This window comes from Lontra canadensis, unplaced genomic scaffold, assembly GCF_010015895.1.
Source record: "Lontra canadensis isolate GAN:19392208 unplaced genomic scaffold, GSC_riverotter_1.0 scaffold101, whole genome shotgun sequence".
NCBI lineage: Eukaryota > Metazoa > Chordata > Mammalia > Carnivora > Mustelidae > Lontra > Lontra canadensis.
The window spans coordinates 2,353,492-2,374,641 of NW_022631095.1; the positions used below are offsets into that span (position 1 = coordinate 2,353,492).

General features: G+C 34.2%; 1 protein-coding gene across 1 annotated transcript in view; it reads left to right on the plus strand.

Moving 5' to 3' along the window:
- The window catches only part of ADAM32 (ADAM metallopeptidase domain 32), a 185,621-nt gene extending 164,703 nt beyond the window's left edge, over positions 1–20,918 (plus strand). The window contains exons 19-23 of the mRNA XM_032838058.1: positions 191–350; positions 8,564–8,596; positions 14,167–14,205; positions 17,615–17,647; positions 20,808–20,918. Coding sequence (XP_032693949.1) covers positions 191–350; positions 8,564–8,596; positions 14,167–14,205; positions 17,615–17,647; positions 20,808–20,814 — 272 coding nt within the window. The 3' untranslated portion in view covers positions 20,815–20,918. The remainder of the gene's footprint in view (positions 1–190; positions 351–8,563; positions 8,597–14,166; positions 14,206–17,614; positions 17,648–20,807) is intronic.
- The last annotated feature ends 232 nt before the right edge of the window (positions 20,919–21,150 follow it).

A 21,150-nucleotide genomic window follows, 5' to 3' on the forward strand; every position in this document is an offset into this window, starting at 1 on the left:
ACTTTTTTCTAATCTTTTAGAGAGAGAGGTTGTAGAGATGGTTTTAAGTATTATGATTCTATTATTATTTTTCTATGTTCTTTGCATAACAACAAAAATTAAGAACATTGTAATTGGTTTGCTGCAACTTGAAAGTAAAGTAGATGGCTTCAGTTTTTTATTCTGATTTTTAATATATTTCTATTTTTAGGTTTAACCATGGGAAGAGCTCTTAGAAAGGCTGAAAAGAACCGGTGGCTTCTAGGTTTCTACATTGCTTTACCTGTTATCATCATAGCAACCATAATAGCTGTTTCATGGAATAGCTCAAAAAAGTGGTTTGCCAAAGAAGAGGAGTCCCTAAGTAGCGAGTAAATTGAATTTGTGTTCCAAAACTTTAGTACCGTTTGACTCTAGTCATATATAAGGCAGTATCATGAACAGCAACTATACATTTCACAGTGATTTTGAGTACTATATAAATATCTTATTTAATTTTGTGAGGTAGTTTTGAATATCCCCATTTTAAAGATGCAAAATTTGGGAGTATAATTTAAATAATTTGCTAAAGTTATTGCCTTAGAAATTGAGAGAGAAAGAATTTAAATGTGTCCTATCTATTGCTTTCTAATACTTTAGTGGTTCTTGAATTGTGATCTGTGTCACTTGCAGGAGAACCACTAGAAATATTTATTAGAAATGCAGATTTGGGGGTGCCTGGGCTTCTCAGTGGGTTAAGCCTCTGCCTTCACCCGGCTCAGGTCATGATCTCAGGGCCCTGGGATTAAGCCTCACATCGGGCTCTCTGCTCAGCAGGGAGCCTGCTTCCCCTGCCCCCCTTGCCTGCCTCTCTGCCTACTTGTGAGCTTCTCTTCCCCTGTGTCAAATAAATGAATAAAATCTTTAAAAAATCTAGATTTCTATACTTTATCACAGATGAAAATATTTCAGTTTTCTTTGTGGCCTTATGTAAGAAATGGCTGTAAGAGTATTCTCTGGGTAAAGTGTTCAGAAGGCAAACTTAGACTTTAGCATGTTTAAGTTGTTTTTTTTTTTTTTTTTTTTTCTTTTTAGAGAGTGTGCACAAGTAGGGGGAAGGGGCAGAGGGAGAGGGAGAGAGAGAATCTTTTTTTTTTAAGATTTATTTGTTTTGAGAAAGAGGAGTGTGCAGCGATGAGGGGCAGAGGGAGAGAGAGTCTGAAGCGGGTTCTATACTGAGCATGGAGCCTGATGGGGGCTTGATGTTATGACCCTGAGGTCACAATCTGAGCCAAACTGAGAGTCAGATGCTTAATTGACTGAGATGCCTAGGCACCCCGAGCATATTTTAATTTTTTTTAAAAATAGTCTAAACACAAAGAGAACAAAGTGATGAATATTCATTTGCCCACCAGTAGAAATAAACAAATGTTAATATTTTTCTTGTTTCTTTTATGAAATAAACCATTACATTTACAGCTGCAGTATCTTTCTGTTATTATCTCCCTCTCTGCAGAGAACAACTTCTACACTGAAAGTTACATATTTTTGCCACATATGGCTGTATCAGAGTGCCATATCTGGAATTAAAGTTTATTTATTTTATTTTGGAATTGTATATAATTTTAAATATTTACACATTCTTTATAGATATGTTTCCTCTTTTAATTTTGTTTGTGTTTTGTTTTTTCCCTTTTTCATGAGCAGTCTTCTCAGAGGTTTTATTGGTAATTTGAAAAATGTAACTTTGGGGTTTGTTGATATCTTTATATTTCCTTAGTGTTTATTTATTTAAGGATGTTAAATTTTGCTCTTTTCCTCCTTTCTGTTTTCTTTACTTTTGCTCGGTTTTAATTCTAGCTTTCTTGAGTCTAAAGCTCTTTCTAAAATTAATTTTCAGTCTTTCTTATTTCCAACATGTGCTTTTAAGCTAAAACTTTCCCTTTTATATATCATTTCATGTATATTCTTCAGTTTTAATATATAGTTGATATTCAGTTCAAAAAATTAGAAACTTCTATTATGATTTCTTATTTGAATTATGAGTAAATTATAGTCTTTAGTTTCCAATTAGATGATTTATTTTTGTTGCTGAAAAAATCATTTTCTAATTTTATCACCTTATTGGGAGAGACATGTTTCTACGATTTATTCTTAAATGATGGAACCAGAAGGGAAGTCAATTTTTGTAAAAATGTATTCTTGTGGGTATACTTTAATTATTGCAACATGTTTGTTTTTTTATTTCAGTGTTCCAAGATGTTTCAAAACAAACTTTTTAATTATGTTGTTTCAAATCATTTTATATGTATTGGGATTTCATCCTCATCTGTTCATTCTGTTTATTTTCTGTGAGAAGCAAACTAAAGTTTTTCAGTATTTCAATTTCATCGCTTTCCCCTTTGATTTTTGAAACTTCAGCTTTATTATTCTGAGGGAATGACAATTCATTAATGCTCAATTTAGTTACGCTTTCTTGACATGTTATCTTTTTATCATTAATTTTATCTTAAATTCTATTCACAGTTTTAAATTGCTATATCAACTTGCTCTTTGAAATTTAGACTTACCTAATATATCTTTTTTCATCCTTTATTCTCAATCTTTCTTTGTCTTTAGTTGTTTTCATATAAACAGCCTTATATGGAATACAATAGTGGAGTTTGTTATGCATATATGCTTAGTATATAATGGCATATATTTAGACTGAAAATTGCCATTTTATTTTTTCTTATTTGCCATCTTTTTTTTTTAACATTTTTTTTCCTTTTCCTCAAATCCATTTTCTTTCTTTCTTTCTTTTAAAGATTTTATTTATTTGACAGACAGTGAGAGAAAGAATACAAGCAGAGGAAGTGGGAGAGGGAGAAGCAGGCCTCCCACAGAGCAGGGAGCCTGATGTGGGGCTTGATCCCAGGTTCCTGGGATCATGACCTGAACTGATGACTAAGCCATCCAGGAACCCTAAATCCATTTTTTGTGTTTTTTTCTGTTCTTTTTCTTCTGTTACTTTGCACATTTTTATGTTGTTTTTATTTTCAAATAATATTCTTTAAATTTTAGTGTTTATAGTTAATGTTATACAGTGTCTAAATTTAATCATTTTATATGGTCATCTGAATTACAACACTAGCCTCTCTTCATGTATTTGTTTGTAATTTGGCTTTTCACTTGGCCACAAATAAGTTAGTGTTGTTTTGTTATTGTTACATTTAGTCAGTACTTTCTAGGATTACTTATTATATTTCCTAGGTCTTTGCTTACTATTCCTTTCTTTTAAACTTTTCTTTTGAAATAGTTTAAGAAATATAAAAAATTGCAAAAATAGCACAGATTTTCCTTATCCCTTTCATTTGGGTTTTGCCAATGATAACATTTTACATTAACATAGTGCATTGGGGTTTCTGGGTGGCTCAGTGAGTTAAAGCCTCTGGCTTCAGCTCAGGTCATGGTCCCAGGGTCCTGGGATCAAGCCCCACATCAGGCTTTCTGCTCAGCAGGGAGCCTGCTTCCCCGCCCCCCCCCCCACCCCTCGCTTGCCTCTGTGCCTACTTATGATCTCTGTCTGTCAAATAAATAAATAAAAATCTTAAAAAAAAAAAAGAAGAGAAAATCCTTTAAAAAAAATAGTACATTTTCACAGGTAGGAAATTGGTATTGGTACAATATTAATAATTAAACTACAGACCTTATTCATATTCATCAGCATTTACATGCAGTCTTTTTTTGTGCTCATTTTTGAGTATATGTGTGTATATAATATTAAAAAATTTAATCACATGATTTTTGGTACCATAATTATCACCATTCTTTTAGAATCCTGCTTTTTTCATTCTGGGTTCAACTTTATTCTTAGGAAGCATTGTCTTAGTAGTTACTATGGTGACAGTCCATGTGTAATAATCTGCTTGACTTAATATGCCTGGGGAGGGCTTTATTTCATTCTCACTATATGGGTATAGCATTTTATGTGAACAATTATGTCTCTAAGTCTTTTTGTGATATGCCATTGAATTCTGTCATTTACTGTTGGTGATGAGATGACTGCTGCCAGTTTAATTAATTCATTTTTATGAATTATGCTAAACTATGTTTCTTCTTTAAGTTAGCTTTCCAAGTATTCTTTTATCCAAAGTCTTGTTACTAAATTATTACCTGTTCTGATGAGTTCGTTTTTATTTATCTGGCTCTGAACTCAACATAATCTTTAATTATAAAGTTTTTCTTTAATTCTAGAAAATTCTAATTATCTATTCAGTGATTTACACTTACCATTCTATCTCTTTTATCTTTCTGCAATTCCTTTATTTTAGGGTTTTCAATTCTGGTCTCCATGGTGGTAGTGACCTTTTCCTCTTGCTCCTCCTTTTTCTTCTTTCTTTTGACACTACAGTGAGACTTTTTTCTTAAATTTAAATTCAATTAGCCAACATATAGTACATCATTAGTTTTTGATACAGTATTCAATGATTCATTAGTTGCATATAATAGTGCTCATCAAATCAGGCTTTCAAAAACTGAGCTATAATTTATATACAGTAAAATTAATATTTTTAGTGTGTGTAATTTCTATAAGTTTAACAAATATATATATATATATATATATATATACTGTGACTATCATAAAATAAAGAACAATCCCATTGCTCCCCAGATTCCCTCTAACCCCACCTCCAGCTCCTGGTCCTGACAGATCTGTCTTCTTTGCTGTAGTTTTGTCTATTGCAGAATTTTGTATAATGGAATACAGTGTGTAGTCTTTTGAGTCTGCCTTCTTTCCCACATTTGAGATTTATCCATGTTGTTATGTGATAGTTTGTTCTTTTTTTAAAAATAACATACAGTTTTTTTTAGATACAATTGACAGACTGGAAATTGCATATTCTTTAAGTGCATATTCTTTAAGTACATAATCTGGTATGTTTTGATAATTTGAAAAGTAGTCTCATGAAACTCATGAAACCATCATGACAGTCAAGATTATGAAGATACCTATCATGCCCAAAAGCTTCCTTGTGTTCCTTGGTAATCCCTACTCCTTTCTCTGGCATCTCCTTTATCCCCACAGTACTGCTGATGTGCTTTGTCACTATAGCTCAGTTTGTATTTTCTAGAATTCTATATAAATAGAGTTATACAATACGCGCTCTTTATTATTGTCTGGTTTATTTCACTCATCATAATTATTTTGCAATTCATCCATGCTCTTATGTATATCAGTTACTTTTTTATTGCTGATAGGTATTCAGTTGTACAAATATAGCATAATTTGTTCATCTGTTCATCTGTTGATGTGTTGGTTGTGTCCATATTTTAGCAGTTATAAATAAAGCTACTATGAACATTTATATGCAAGTCTCTGTGAATATGTGCTTTCTTTTTCCTAAGTTGATACCTAAGAATGAATGGTAAGATAATATGGTAGGTATATTTGACTTCTAAAGAAAAAGCTGAACTGTTTCTCAAAGCAGTTGTACCATCTTATATCCCAGCCACTAGTACATGAGAAATCTAGTTCGTCCACATTCTCACCAATGTTTGGTATGGTAATATGTTTATTTTTAAAATTTTAGCAATTCCGATAGTGTGCAGTAGCATCTCATTGTTTTTAATTTGCGTTTCTCTAATGACTAATGATACTTCTTTGTTTCATGTGGTTATTTGTCATCTGTACCTCTTCTTTGGAGAAATATGTGTTCAAATTTTTTGCCCATTTTAAAATTAAGTAATTAATTAGTTCAGAGGTCTTTTACGCATTTATTTTTGTACCTGTTATGCCATGATTTCATAGGAAATGGGTTCCAGCAGTTTCAATTTGAATCTCACAAAGTGATTCTCTAGGTGGAACAGACTGGTGCTCCATCTGAACCCAAGTACCATTCTTTTTGGTTTCCTTCTTTTCCTGATCATTTTCCTTCACACATTTTAGGAAACGATCTCAGTTTTTAGAGTGCCTGATACACTCATTATGAACATTAATTCTCTTGGCGTGAATCTTGCCCTTAATTTGAGTGGGATGCGTAACATCGTAGACTCTCAGTTTTGCTGTGGTAACATTTGTGAGACATTCCTTTTTGAACAGTGGCCATTTCCTTGATGTTAATAATATCTTAATTGTAGATTCACATGTATGTGGCTAACGGAACAACTCCATGTTTTTTTCTAAAAGGCCTAAAGAATGTATAGCTAGTGCCATTCCTCTTTCCCTTTGTATCGGTCTTTTTGACAAATTGCTGGAAGATGATAGTTCCAGCTGAGAGGTCCCATTTTTTAACTGACTTGTATTTTTATTACTGAGTTGTTCAGATCTTGTGGTTGTTTTAAAAATGGGTTGTTATTATTGCATTCTGGGTGTTCTTTACATACTCTGGATATAAGTCTTATATATGATTTACAAATAGGTACACTAGGAATAGTCCAAGGCTTCTCTTTTTATTCTTTGAAAGAGCAAAAATTTTAAATTTTTATGAAATACATTGTGCTAATTTCTTCTTTTATTGATTATGATTTTAGTTTTGTATCTAGGGAATATTTGCCTAACCAAAATTCATACAAATTTTCTCCTATGCTTTCTTCTCAATGTCTTTATAGTTTTAGGTTTTGCATTTAGACCTATATCCAATTTGAATTAAGTTTTGTATAGCTTAAAATGTATGAATAGAGTTGTTGTTTTCTGCATAAGAATATCCAATTGTTCTAACACTATTGTTTTTAATGCCTTGCTAAGTGGGATCACAATAGTCACCACTACTGAGGCGATACCCTTTTGAGTAACTCTACCCAATTCTTCAAAACATGGTATTTTAAAAATCAGGTGGTGGGAACACAAGCTATTCTTGTCCCCATGTAAGCACAAAAGATTGCTCAATTTCAAATAATTTTTCTCTGGCTTAAGTAGTTTCCTCACTTGCATTCAGTGATCAGTACTTTGCAGAAGACTCAAGAAGGATCCTCCACATATCACAGGAGCTCTCTCTAGGCAGCTCTTTCCCTCCCTGGTATTTTCTCTGTGCGTTCTAATGCTTTGTCTTTGCTAGAACCCCAGTTCTATTAGCTCAACTTAGGGAGATTTCTGGGTTTTTCCTGGGTCCTCCTGGCTGTGTGATAGCCTGGAAGCTCTCACCAGGCAATAAGAAGGGTCAATCACAAGTGTCTCAGCTCTTTTATTCCTCTCTTACAGAAATTGCTATTCTGTGTTGTCTACTATTCAATGTCTAAAAATCACTGTTTCATAAATTTTGTCTGCATTTTCAGTTGTGTTAGGCAGGAGGGTAAATTGTGTCTGTTACTCCATTTTGGTCAGAATTGGAAGTATGCCTTTATGGTTTGTAACCACATTCATGTTTACCTAAATCTTGTATTGTGTTAGATTTTTCTTTCATTACACTAGTTCTGCCATCACTATTCTGTTAAGATTTGTGGATTCTGTTCTTGCAAAGAGCTCTATGGAGATTTAAAATATTCTTATATAAACTTTTATTAATCATTTTTGGTTTTTTGGTGTGTGAATTCATTATTTTGCTGTGGGTGTTGACATTAACTCCTAGTGGTTTGTAATCATAGACCCTTTTATCTTCAGTGTGTATGATTTTCCTTTGAGAATTCTGCATGTTCTGTGTTGAATATAAATACATGCAGATTGTTTCATTTTTGCTTCCTTCATCAATCAAAAATATTTAAAAACAATTGCTATGCATGGCATTCAAGAATTTGTAGGAGTGTGAACTGGAATCCTAAAATTACACTTTTTGGAGGCTTGGGATTCCTACTTCTCGCAGTGATGTATTTTCCCCCATCTACATATCCTCATTATCCTGTTGCATTTCAAGTGCCACAGGTCAGAATTTTTATTAACCATGTTTCAAGGGTGATATGGCTTGTCATGGCTCCCAGGTTTAATTAAGGAACTCCGTTTCCCCACGTGCAAAGGCCTGGAACCTCAACTCCTTCTGAGGAAGAGCTATTAAATCTCTAGCTTGAAAGGCGTTATTACTGATTTAGGTGCCATGGCAGTTATTCAGTTTTAGCTCCTGTTTACCATTTCAGCTCTCAGTTTCTTCATTTTTACTAGCACCAGGAGAAGTCTTATTGTTAACCCCAGTTATGTATTCAGTGTTTGTGTTACTATTTTCAGCACTTCTCTGTGTTTTGAGGAATGTAAAGAGGGGAAACTGCACTGCCTGCTCACTCTGCCAATTGTCTAGAAGCCAGTATGGGTTTTTTAAATTCATAAAATGTAACATTTTTTTTCAAGATCAATGAAAAAAGGTTAAAAGTTGGGGTATGCGGTTCAGAATCAGGGACTCAGAGTCAAATCTGTATTCTGTGTTCAGAAGAGATAAGGAAAAAGCAAATCTGTGCCTTTTTGATAGTCTCCTCACTGAGAAAATTTGAAATTTACACTCTTTGTGGATGAGGTATGGGGAAATAAGAACATTATATATTTCTACCTTTGTTCAGTGATCTTGAACATTATTTTCTTTATTGGTAACTAGTCTTGTAAAAGAGGTAACACTGCTTATAAAATGACCTTTTTATTCATGTAGTTGGCAAGACTTTTTTAGGACTAACATAAGGTACTATTTTTCATTTTTTTAATATCCAGCTCAGAAGGCAGCACTCACACATTTGCTAGCAGGTAAGTAAATTAGAAACTCTCATAAAACACATGTTATAAATTAAGAATGAATTAATAATTCATAATTTTTAGACATCAATTGAACAGATACAAGTGGTAAAGTAATGCACTGAAAATCAGACTACTAATTTATAGCAATTAATTTTTAGTAGTCTTTTATTCACTTAATGTTTATTGGAAGTCTACTCAGGAAACAAGGATGAAAATAGCCAACTCTACTAAGAAATAGGATGTATATAATTAGTAAAGAAAAAGGCTATATAGTGCCTAGAAATGGCCCAACTTGGGTTATATTCATGTTTGCTTGGGTAAATAAATAAGCAAATAGCTGGCATTTCACAGATTGTATGTGACAAAGCTCAGGTAAAATCTATAGTAATTGTGGATTGGGAAGAAATAATTATATTGACCTAACTGTGCTGTTAGTATTTTGTCCGTATTATTGTTTCTTAGCCATGAATTCAGTCCTTACTGTTTTATAATTGCTATATGAACATTCTATTTGTTAGATTTACATAATGTGACTTTTCAGTTCTTTTACTTTCAATCTTTTATTTAAGTTAGTTTCTTAAAAACAACCTGCCAATAGAATTTAAAAATGTATAATCTCCAGAGTTTCTCAATAGTTGAATTTAATATGGTTATATACTTATATGTTTCCTGATATATTTAGACTAAATTCTACCATTTTATTTACTTTTTGTTCTATTTATCATACTTGGTCTATATATTATTTTTCCACTATCTTGTAGTACTACATCAATTATTACATCAATTGTACTATCATTGTTTTTTCTTTGTTTCTATTAATTTGGTCATTATGTGTTCTAGTTATAGTCTTTAAGTGATATTCTTTAATGATTGAATTATTTTATTGTTATTTAATTAAAATTCAATGTTAGTTTTACAATTTCAGATATAATGAACACTTACAATTTCTAACCACATATTGATGTTAGCCCATTTATCCCTATACATTTTTTCCAACTGTTCCATATTATTATTATTTGGTATTTAATTACTCCTGAATTTTAACCTGCTGCAAACAAGTCATCATTATCATTGTCATTGTCATTGTTATATTTAGTCAAAACATACCAGGATTTCACTACATATTTACCACTTTATTTGTTCACTATTCCCTTTTGAATTTTGCTCCATCTTTTTATGTTCACTCTCCCATTTGGGGAAGTACAACTCTTAGAATTTCCATCAGTGAGTCTCTGTGTATTAAGCTGTTTTTCTTATCCACCTGAAATTGTCTTTATTTTCACTCTTGAATGTGAGTCTATGTAGTGTGGACTTCTAATTGAGATCAGTTTGCCTCAGGTATTTGAAGGTATGTCAGTGTAGCCTGGCCTTACTGATGAAAATGATGATGACGATACATCTGTCAGTGTGTTTATTCATTTATTCCTTTGTGGTTAATAGGAATTTTATCTGTAGTAGGCTTTGTATTTCTTTGTATTTCTTTTGTATTCTTCTTTGTATTTCGCTGTAATATGTTAATATTACCACACACTTAGTGACATAAAACAATATTCACTTATTCTGTCAAAGATATTGTAAGTTAGAAATCCAGGTGGATGGGGTACATGGGTGACTCAGTCAATAAAGCATGGTGTTATGCCCCAATAATGGGTCCGTGATTAAAGGAGTGAGACTGATCCAGGGGCACCTGGGTGGCTCAGTGGTTTAAAGCCTCTGCCTTCGGCTCAGGTCATGATCCCAGGATCCTGGGATCGAGCCCCGCATCGGGCTCTCTGCTCAGTGGGGAGCCTGCTTCCTCCTCTCTCTCTCTCTCTCCGCCTGCCTCTCTGCCTACCTGTGATCTGTCTGTCAAATAAAAAAAAAAAAATCTTAAAGGAGTGAGATTGATACAAAGCAAAGGTCAAGCAAAGCTTTATTTCGCACCAAGCATCAAGAATCTAACCTAACCGAATGTCTGGGGCCGCACCTCTTACAAGAGAGGGTGACCCTTCTCTGTTTCACAGTCTAGCTTTTAAGGGCAAAGGCCATGCGGTCGGGCCTGGCCACTCACAGGTGGCCAATGAGATTGTAATACACACAGGAAACTCCACAGTGATGCTAGGTGACCAATTGAGTTACAATTTACCCTAGTAGACGTTTGAACCAGCCCATTTGAACACTTTGATTGGGATTGGCGCCCAAAGGGCGGGGCCCATACTCCTTGGTAACCAGGGAGACAGTATGCATCCCCCCACTGATTGGATGTCTCCACCTGGCCTGACCCACCCTTGTATCTGGGCTTTGTTACCTGAAGCTGGTTTCTGGGACTTGTCTCCAAGTAAATCCCCTGGGGGAAGGGGAGCTGGGAGCGTTTCTAAATAGGTCCTTACACATGGGACTCTTGATATCAGCTAAGGTCATGATCTCAGGGTTGTGAGATCAAGTCCTGGGTTAGGCTCTGCACTCAGCAGGGAGTCTACTTGAGAGTCTCTTTCTCTCCCTCTGGTCTTCTCCCTACTTGTACATGCATGCAGGTGCTCTCCTTTTCTCTCTCTCAATAAATAGATAAAATCTTTAAAAAAAAAAAAAAGATGGGGCACCTGGGTGGCTCAGTGGGTTAAAGCCTCTGCCTTCAGCTCAGGTCATGATCCCAGGGTCCTGGGATTGAGCCCCGCATTGGGCTCTCTGCTCCACAGGGGGCCTGCTTCCTCCTCCTCTCTCTCTGCCTGCCTCTCTGCCTAGTTTCTCTCTGTCAAATAAATTTAAAAAAAAAAAAAAAAAGAAAAGAAAAAGAAAAAAAAAATAAAGGAATCAGGCAGATTTGGCTGGGTTGTCACAAGCCTGACCAGAAGGCCTAAAGGCTAGGCTGTGTTCCTAGCTCTGTAAACAGAATCAAATTTCTTACAACTATGGGTCTGAACTATCTTTTCCTTATTGGCTGTCTATTGGGGGCCCCTTTCTACTCTCAGAGGCTGCCTGCATTGTTTCTCCCTTCATTTTCAAAGAAAATAGGGCATTCAGGTCTTCCTTAGGCTTTGACTTCCTCTTCCTTCCTTCTCTGCCAGCAGGAGACTAACTCTACTTTTGAAGGCTCACCTGATTGTGTCAGACCCACAAAAATAATCTTTGTATTTTAAAGTCAATTGATTTGGAGCTATAATTACACTTGCAAAACTTTTAAGTACTCAGAAGAATGTTTGGATAACCAAAGAATGGAGATCTTAGGAAGCAATCTCTAGAATTCTGCCTAACAAAGCTTCTATGTTTTTTTCTTGTCCCTAGAGTTATTATTTCATTATAATATATTCTGGTAGAGATTTTTCTTTTTAACTTATGAACTGGACTCAGTATTTTCTTTCAGTGAGGAGACTCACAACTTTCTTCATTTTAGAAAAGTCCTAGATGTTTTCAAATATTGAACCTCCTTCATAGTAAATCCTCTGTGTCTGAATTGCTTCATGTTTCTTAACTTGTCTTTGTATATTCTATTACATTTCTGTTTATCAAGTGTTCTGGGTGATTTCCCTAAACAGTTTAATAATCAGCAATTTTTTTTCCCAATTCTTTAATTTCTTATTTAATGAATTCTGCTCCTTTATTGATCTCTATGGAAATCCTAAACATTCTTTTTTTAAAGTTTGTTTGTTACCTATAATTTTTCATATATGAATTCTTTACTTTTCTCTAGCTGTGGACATTAACTCTTAGTGGCTTTTTTCTTTGATTTTAAGGTTGCCTAAGCAACAATGATTATCTTATGAGATTTCTGTGTGTCCTGCTTTATAAAATCTTCTTTGTGGAGATTATTTCATATGTTACCCTCCTAAGTCATACATTTTTACACTTGGTACACCTGGAGATCTAGAATTCATAGGAAGCATGGACTGGTATCCTAACCTAAAGTTGGTAAGGCTTGAGGTTCCTGTTTTTCTATGTGATATTTTTTATATCCACATCCCTAAACCATTTTAAGCACTTAGAGTTTCTGTATCTCTAGGTGATCCTTTTCTATCTACACTTCTTTTTTTAAAAATTAATTTTATTTTAATTTTTCAGTGTTCCAAGATTCATTGTTTATGTACCACACCCAGTGCTCCATGCAATACCTGCCCTCCTTAATAACCACCACCAGGCTCACCCATCCCCCCACCACCCTCCCCTCCAAAACCTTCAGTTTGTTTCTCAGAGTCCACAGTCTCTCATGGTTTGTATCCTCCTCTGATTTCCCCCAACTCACTTCTCCTTTCCTTCTCCTAATGTCCTCCATTATTCGTTATGCTCCACAAGTAAGTGAAACCATGTGATAATTGACTCTCTCTGATTGGCTTATTTCACTCAGCATAATCTCCTCCAGTCCCATCCATGCTGATGCAAAAGTTGGGTATTCATCCTTTCTGATGGAGGTATAATATTCCATTGTATATATGGACTATATCTTCTTTATCCATTTGTCTGTTGAAGGACATCTCAGCTTTTTCCACAGTTTGGCTATTGTGGCCATTGCTGCTATGAATATTGGGGTGTATATGGCCCTTGTTTTCACTACATCTGTATCTTTGGGGTAAATATCCAGTAGGGCAATTGTAGGGTCATAGGTAGCTCTATCTTTAATTTCTTAAGGAATCCCACACTGTTTTTTAAAGTGGCTATATCAACTTACATTCCCACCAACAGTATAAGAGGGTTCCCCTTTCTCCACATCCTCTCCAACACTTGTTGTTTCTTGTCTTGTTAACTTTGGCCATTCTAACTGGTGTAAGGTGGTATCTCAATGTGGTTTTGATTTGAATCTCCCTGATGGCTAATGATGATGAACAGTTTTTCATGTGTCTGTTACCATTTGTATGTCTTTTTCTGAAGCAATTTCCCTGCTGCATCTCAAAGATTAATGGTAATAGCTTTTACCATCCTCCTTTCATGGCTTCCAATTTTAGGGAAAGAAGTCAATCCCAGCTTTCCAGGAGATCTCAACTCCTTACAGGCTAATGTGGATGACTAACTCACATAGCTCTCCAGAGTCACTCAGCTTTAGTTCCTATTTACATTTCATGTTTCTAATTTCTCTCTTTTTAAAACTATCATCAGAAATTTCATTTTCTTCTCTTAAAATTTGATTAGTAATTTTGTGGGTTTTATTCTTATTTTTTCACTATTTCTCTGTGTGGAATAGAAGGGGGAAACTGCCCTTTCAGCCCAGTCTGCCTAATTGTTCAGGAGTCAGTGAGCATTTTAAATTACGACCTGTAATTTATCTGTTGTTAAAGCATTTGATTGGAACCTGCAGGCCAGAATCAGGCATTCAAAGTCAAGCATATATTCTATGCTGAGAAGTAGTAAGGAGAAAAACTAAGCTGTTTTCTTGCTCCTTTCCCTTTTGGAGATTTGAAATTTATATTCTTTATGGATTGGTACATGTGTAAATTAGGATATTTTTTCTTTGCATAGCCTAACTTAGTAGTCTTTTAAAATTACTCATTAGTGGTAATTAGAGGTATAAAAGAGTTAACATAGGTCACAAAATAGTCTAACGTTCATTTATTATCTATGGAGGCAAATTTTTTTAGTATTAACCTGGAAGCATTACTTTCACTCTCATTTAGATCCGGATCAGAAAGCAGCAGCCAAACAGATACAGTCAGGTAAGTAAATTAGGATGTATTTCTTAAAATAAGTATGTGTTAAAATAAGATGAACTATCAAATTTCTAGATATTAATTGAGCAGTAACAATTGGTAAGGTACTACACCAAAAATAACCCATTAGTATTTGCCAGTCTAGTAACTAATGACTATTTGTGTAGAAAAATCAATGTCTTCTTCCTTTCAGTTTGTTAATGTATGTTGGGAGTTTATTTTTTGGAAACGAAGGAATAAATGATTGGTGAAATGGTTACAGAGCTAACTCATAATTGGGGAAATTTACTTCTGTATTTGGAGACTTTGCAACTAGAAATTCAGTACAAAATTCATGAGTAACTGAGTGAATGCTTATCCTGGTCACTTAAGAAAATTTTGCTGAAGAGAAACATCATAAAGAAACAATAATTCTACATCTTCCATAGCCTCTCAGGATCACAAAGTAGTTTTAATTAGATTTCTGTCCATTTCCTGAAAGGTCGATATTTCCGTATAATAAAACAGTAAGTCTTTAGTTTCCCACACTTACAATTTTGGGGTTTGGGGTCTTTCTGCAGATATGAAATGTTTAGGAGTTTTCACTCCTCTTTCTCTGACTTAAGGCTTTATTTATTTGTATGGGGAGCTGGTCTTATTCCTTGTATGTTCTTCTAAGTCCATTGCTAGTGTAAAACACTTCCAAATCTACAGAGTAAATTTTCTAGGCTGCACAACATGGTTATATAATTTGTCTTATTCTAGAAGAAGGCTTCTTCTTCAATGAGAATGCCTCCCTTTCTTATCCTTTATCTCTCTTTTACTATTATGGTCTTCTCTTTATCATGACACTTTGAAGTCATGAGTTACTATCACCAAACTAAAAAATTGATTTTCATTTAATAACAACAACAACAACAACAGCAACAACAACATCTCCTTTGTATGTCAGGGACTTATCATATGGTACTCAAATACAGCAAGTCTCAGTTACTTTTTCCTCATCTTGGACATAAGTCTTATACTGTTATCTTAGAAAATAAAAGCTATGATTATCTTGCTCAGCACTGTATAGCCAGCATGTAGTAGAGTTATTGGCGTACGGTAAATGCTCAATAAATATTTGCTGAATGAATGAATGAATGATTACTTTTAATTTCCACTCTTCTCCCTTGCCCAGGGGTGTTTGCACGTGTGTGCACACACACTCACACTGACAAATAGAAAAACTTAAAAACATAAAATACATTGACATATACACACACATACACATCCATATAACTAATGTTATAACCACTCTCATTTCGAGGTGCCTGGATGGCTCAGTCAGTTAAGCAGCTGCACTGGGCTCAGGTCATGAGCCCAGGGGCTTGTAATTGAGCCCCAGATCTAGCCCCATCTCAGGCTTGCTGCTTAGTGGAGAGCCTGCTTCTCCCCCTCCCTCTGCCTGCTGTGCTGACTACTTGTTCTCTCTCTGTCAAATAAATAAATAAGTTCAAAAAAATTGCTCTCATTTCTTTTTTCATATGTCTTATCCTAAAAACCTGTTGACATAATTCATTTCTTCTAGGATTATCTGCCTAGACTGAGTGAGGAATGATACCATTAATTACAGGAAAATGTACATTTCAGTTGGTGTAGTATAATTTGGGATGTTAATCTACTGGTCTAGCCTTTTGGCTTGATGTGTACTAGGGATATATTTCTGGATAAGTTTTCACTTAAGTTTTTAATAATGTCACTTGGTACTGTTGCTGCACTTTACTAACATAACATCTACACTATAGTTTTCAGGTCAATTCTTTTTTTTGGAATGATCTTTATCTGGTGGAAATTTAGTGGGAAAGGCTGTTGAAGTCAAGGAATGCAGAAAGGAGTGAATCCCAGAATGGTTATATTAATGTCACTTAAACATAATTTTTATTTTTTTAATTAATTATTTTTTTTTTATTTGACAGAGAGAGAGAGATCACAAGTAGGCAGAGAGGCAGGAGTGAGAGAGGGAGAGGTAGACTCCCCGCTGAGCAGAGAGCCAAATGCGGGACTCGATCCCAGGACCCTGAGATCATGACCTGGGCAGAAGGCAGAGGCTTAATCCACTGAGCCTCCCAGGCGCCCCATAATTAATTTTTAAATACTTTAATTCAATTAATATTTCCAGTCTTTTCCTAAAAAACAGAAGGATTTTAGGTCATCTAATAGAGAAATCCAATTATTAATCTCTCACATATTGTCATTTGGCTTTTAACTTCTAGATACTTTATCTACATGATTTCCTTTTCATTAGTCATTGTTATTGTTATTGCATTAAATGACTACTTACTAGGATTTAACAACATATTTATCAATTAGTTTGTTCACTATTCATTCTTGAACTGTTTTCTCATTTTGATTTCAATTTCCTTTTTTACCCAGTAGTTTGTAATTTACACTTGTAAGCAGTGTCATCCTCAGGAACAATGGTCTCATGGGAATTCTGCATGCTCTGAGTTGTAGGCATACATTAGGAACAGGGGAATGTTTTAGATTTGCCTGTCTTGAAGCATGAATGTTTCAGAATTTTCTATACATAACTGGTTCAAATTTGTGGGTAGTAGAATTAAGGAACTGAGGTCCTGTGCTTTATGTATATTGCAGACCTGAGGTTTTACATCTCTAGGTAATCTTTCCATTCACGTGGCTAAGACAACTTACCTGTTGCATTCCCAGTAGTCATAACTTTTCTTATCCCCACTTAGGACTACTGGTCCTGGGTTTGTTTTAGCTTTCTAATGTCTAAGTACCTGCTTCAACTCCTTCCAAGCTAGGGTTAGTAAAACCATGTTTATTAGGGTGTGAGTAATTCATATTCCCTTGTAATCATTCAGCTTTTGCTCCTGTTTTCCCTCTGAACTTCTAGTTTCTTCATTTTTTACTAACAGAAGGAAAAGCCTTTCTAGCTGTCAGCCTCCATTGGGTATTAGATTTTTATACTATTTTCTTCAGCTTTTTTGTGGAACGGAGAGGGAAAGCTTTACTTACGGAATAGAAAGTGGAAGTTTTTCCTGTCATTTCATGCTGATGGATTGCCCAGAAGTAAATAAATGTGTTTTAATTTGCAAAATGTGGCAATTTACATATCAGTGAATTTGAAAAGCTAACTTGAAGCCTGACAGCCAAATTTAGGCATTCATCATCAAACTTACATATTATACTTAGAGGTGATTAAGAAAAAAATGCATCTCTGCTATGTAGATACTTTTCCACACTGGAGAACTTAAGTTTTGCATTATATGTTGCACTTGATGTTGGGTAAATAAGAATAATATTTTTTTGCATGTCCCAGGTGTTAAGTTAGTTTGGTGTAAAATGTCCTGATCTTCATTCTTAATATAGTCAAGTTTCTTAATATAACTGTTAGACATTATTTTTATCTTATATTTTTATTTAGATCCAGGTCAGAAAGTAGTGCTCAAACATATACCAGCAGGTAAGAAATTTAGGAAGTGTTTCTCATAAATAAGTGTACCTTGAAAATAAGAATGAACAAATAAATAATTGCGTAATATTTTTTGAACAGCCACAATTGATAAAGCCCTAAAGATAATTTTTTAATATTTTCCGTTCTAGGAATGAGCCTTTTTTCTTCAGCTGACTGAATTTTTATTGATTGCTTACTTTATTGGTACATAGGAAAAACTAGTTAAATCTAATGAGACAAGGTATCTATAACTATTTTGTGGAACTAACTCATAAGCAGAGGATTTTTACATCCTTTATGTTGAGATGCATAAAGGGAAATTTTTTTTTGTTCAGATTACATTTGCCTCTATAACCTCAATATAAGCAACTGAGTGAACTCCATTTAGGAGGAGTTTATCAAAGAGATGGTGTCATAAGCACACTAAAATTCTTTGCTTCTCATAGCCTCTCAACAGCCCAAAGTTGTGTTAACAAAGGTTCTCTGAATTTTTCTTAAGTTTTCAGTTTCCCGCGCTCCACAGTTGTGGCTTTGTGATCCCTCTGAAGTCATCAAATACTGGTCTGCTCACCTTTCCTTCTTCCTTAGAGAGTTTAGTTTTCTCGTAAGGTCTGATATTTTTCCAAGTGTCTTCTTTTAGTTACTTTCAATCCACTAGTTTTCCAGAATATCCTTTATAGCCATGGGTTAAATTTTTAGGCTATACCATAACATTTATAGTTTTTATCCTTTCTGATGAAGTCCTTTCCTCCATTAGAGAAGCTATGGAATTTCTACATCCTTGATTCTCTCTGTTGTTTTTAGATGTCTTCTAACATAATAACCGCTTATAGATGTTAGTTACATTTTCTCAACTAATTATGAAAAAAGAGCTGATTTTATCATCTCCATTCCCTTTCATGGGATTTGTGATATAATGCTCAAACACTGTAATTCTTCCAGCCCTTTGCTTACCTAGAAGCATTACTTTCCCTCTATACTCTGATACCACTTGAAGGTAATCGCCATGTGTCTTTGCTAACCAATTTAGACTTAGCACCTAGCAGAGTACATGTGCAAAAGTACTAACTTATTGAATAAGTGATTCTCTTGAACTTCACATACACAATTAATAGTATAACTACTCTAATTGGAGTCCCCTCTCTCATAGAATATGAGGTTCACGTAATCATCCTCTTCTAGAAATGGTGTTCAACTGGATTGAGGGATAGTCAAGGACATCATTCATAGGACATTATATATTGCATCTGAAGAATATGATTTGGAACATTAATCCATTTGTCCAGTTTGTGTTTAGCATATACCAGAAAAACATCCTTGAATTATTCTTTCATATAAATTTAATAAGCTAGGTATAGTTGGTGTGCTTTTATTATTATAGCGCCTATTAGATTTTTTCTTCTGTTTTTTTTTTTAAACTTCTATTTTAAATATTTTTTTTCAGTTGAAAAGCTGGTGGGAGATATTGGTAGAACAAGCTCTTTGTGTTATAACATTACTAAAATAAGAATTTTTTTAAATGATGGATATCTAATGGGTTGTGCATGTCAGTAGACTCATAAGTCTAGATTTCTAAATTGGCTTGGGGGAAAACTAACTACAGTTAACCTTTGAACAACATGGATTTGAACTAAGCAGATCCACTTAAAATGGATTTTTAAAATAAATATAGTGCAATACTGCAAATGTATTTTCCTTATTACTTTCTTAATAATTTTTCTTTTCTCCAGCTTACTTAATTATAAGAATATAGTATATAATACATATAAAATATAAGGTATGTGTTAATCAACTGTTTATATTATCAGTAAGGCTTCCAGTCAACAGTAAACTATTAAGTAATTAAATTTTGTGGGAGTCAAAGTGTTATACGTGGATTCTGACTGTGTGGGGGTTGGCAACCTTAACTTCTGTGTTGTTCGGGGGTCAACCATATATTTAAGAAGTGTGTTTCACAGAGTAGTAGGAAAAACCTACTTTACATTCTGAAGATATAGCAGAGGTAAGGAAAGGATGGGAAGAGTAAAAGTATATCACTTATTACTGAATTATCTCACTAATCTTACTATCTATATTATTTTCTCTGTCAATAAACCTCACTAAATTTCTCTTTAATTTATTATTTTTTCTCTAATTCTTTTGGTTAGAGGATTAGAGATTAATCTATAGATATAAAAATTAGAAAAGGGTCCCAAGAATTTTATTTTGACTTTGGTAATAAAGAGTATAAACATAGACGTTTGGTAGATATTTCTTTCTTACTGTTATTTTGAAGGAAAGAGGAAGAAACTTTCATTAAAAATTAAAAAAAATAACTTTATCAGGTTGCATTTTATCAAAATGAAAGTATTATTTCCTTATTTACTTAGATCCAAATCACAGGAAAGCACCCCAAACACCTAACAGCAGGTAAGTACATTAGGAGCTGTCCCTAAAATTGAAACAAAATTTATAACCTATAATTAAATCCTAGGTATTTATTAGGTAGATGAATTAATTAAGTACTATATCAGAAACAATATATTAATCTTTACTAATCTTGCTATTAATGAGTATTTATTCATTTAGTCTTTTTTCTTCAGTTTAGTAAAGTTCTGTTGGGAACTTGCTCTTGTGGACAGAATGGAATTAAAGAGTTTGAATTCAATAAGATATCTAATAAGATATAAGATATAAATATGTAAATTAGTCTATAAAATAAATTCATAATCAAGGCCACTTTATCCATTAGGTATTATAGGCATAATATTTAAGGCCTATGAGTTTCTAGCTGCCAAAAACAAAACACTGTTTATAACATGAAAAACCAAATAGATTAGCTCCAATATATGGAAAAAGTAAAATTAATAATATATTTCAATTTCTAAAAAAATGCCAACTCTTAACGGTTACATTCATAAACACTGTATGTGGAAAAATGTAAGTTTTTCATTTGCAATACTTCTGATTAAATATGATGCTTCTCCAGAAATCGGGAAATTGTAGCATAAACATTAATCTCAGGCAAATAATTTCACAAGTAAATTGCAAAAAGTTTTTCTAGAATGCTTTTTTCAGACATTTGAATTTTTTTGCTTGGCAGTACCCCCAGTTGTTTGTATATTTTACAGTGGAGGGGAGTTTATTTCCTGTCGGTACCTTAAAAATATGTCTCTTTTCTTTTCCATAGTAACTAATAATTCCTTCAGAGGACAATGGATATTACAGAGTGTCGCACTGAAATGAAAATTCCACCTTTCCTCCCTTGGTCACAGTCAACGGAAACAATAAACTGCATGTGGAACTATTTGCATGTGCATCTGTATTTCTTTCTTCCTCTACCCTTGAGGCTTCAGTTCTGTCATATCAGGTCCCTTAACTGAAGATAGATCAACTCAAGCATCCCCATCCCAACCAGACTCACTGAGCTCTTTTTCCCAGCTCTCCTACCACCCACTGCTGCTTTCCTGCCTGGGGCCCCAGGTGCTGGAAATCTGCATCAACTTTTACTCAGGAAGAGCTCATGGGTGGTG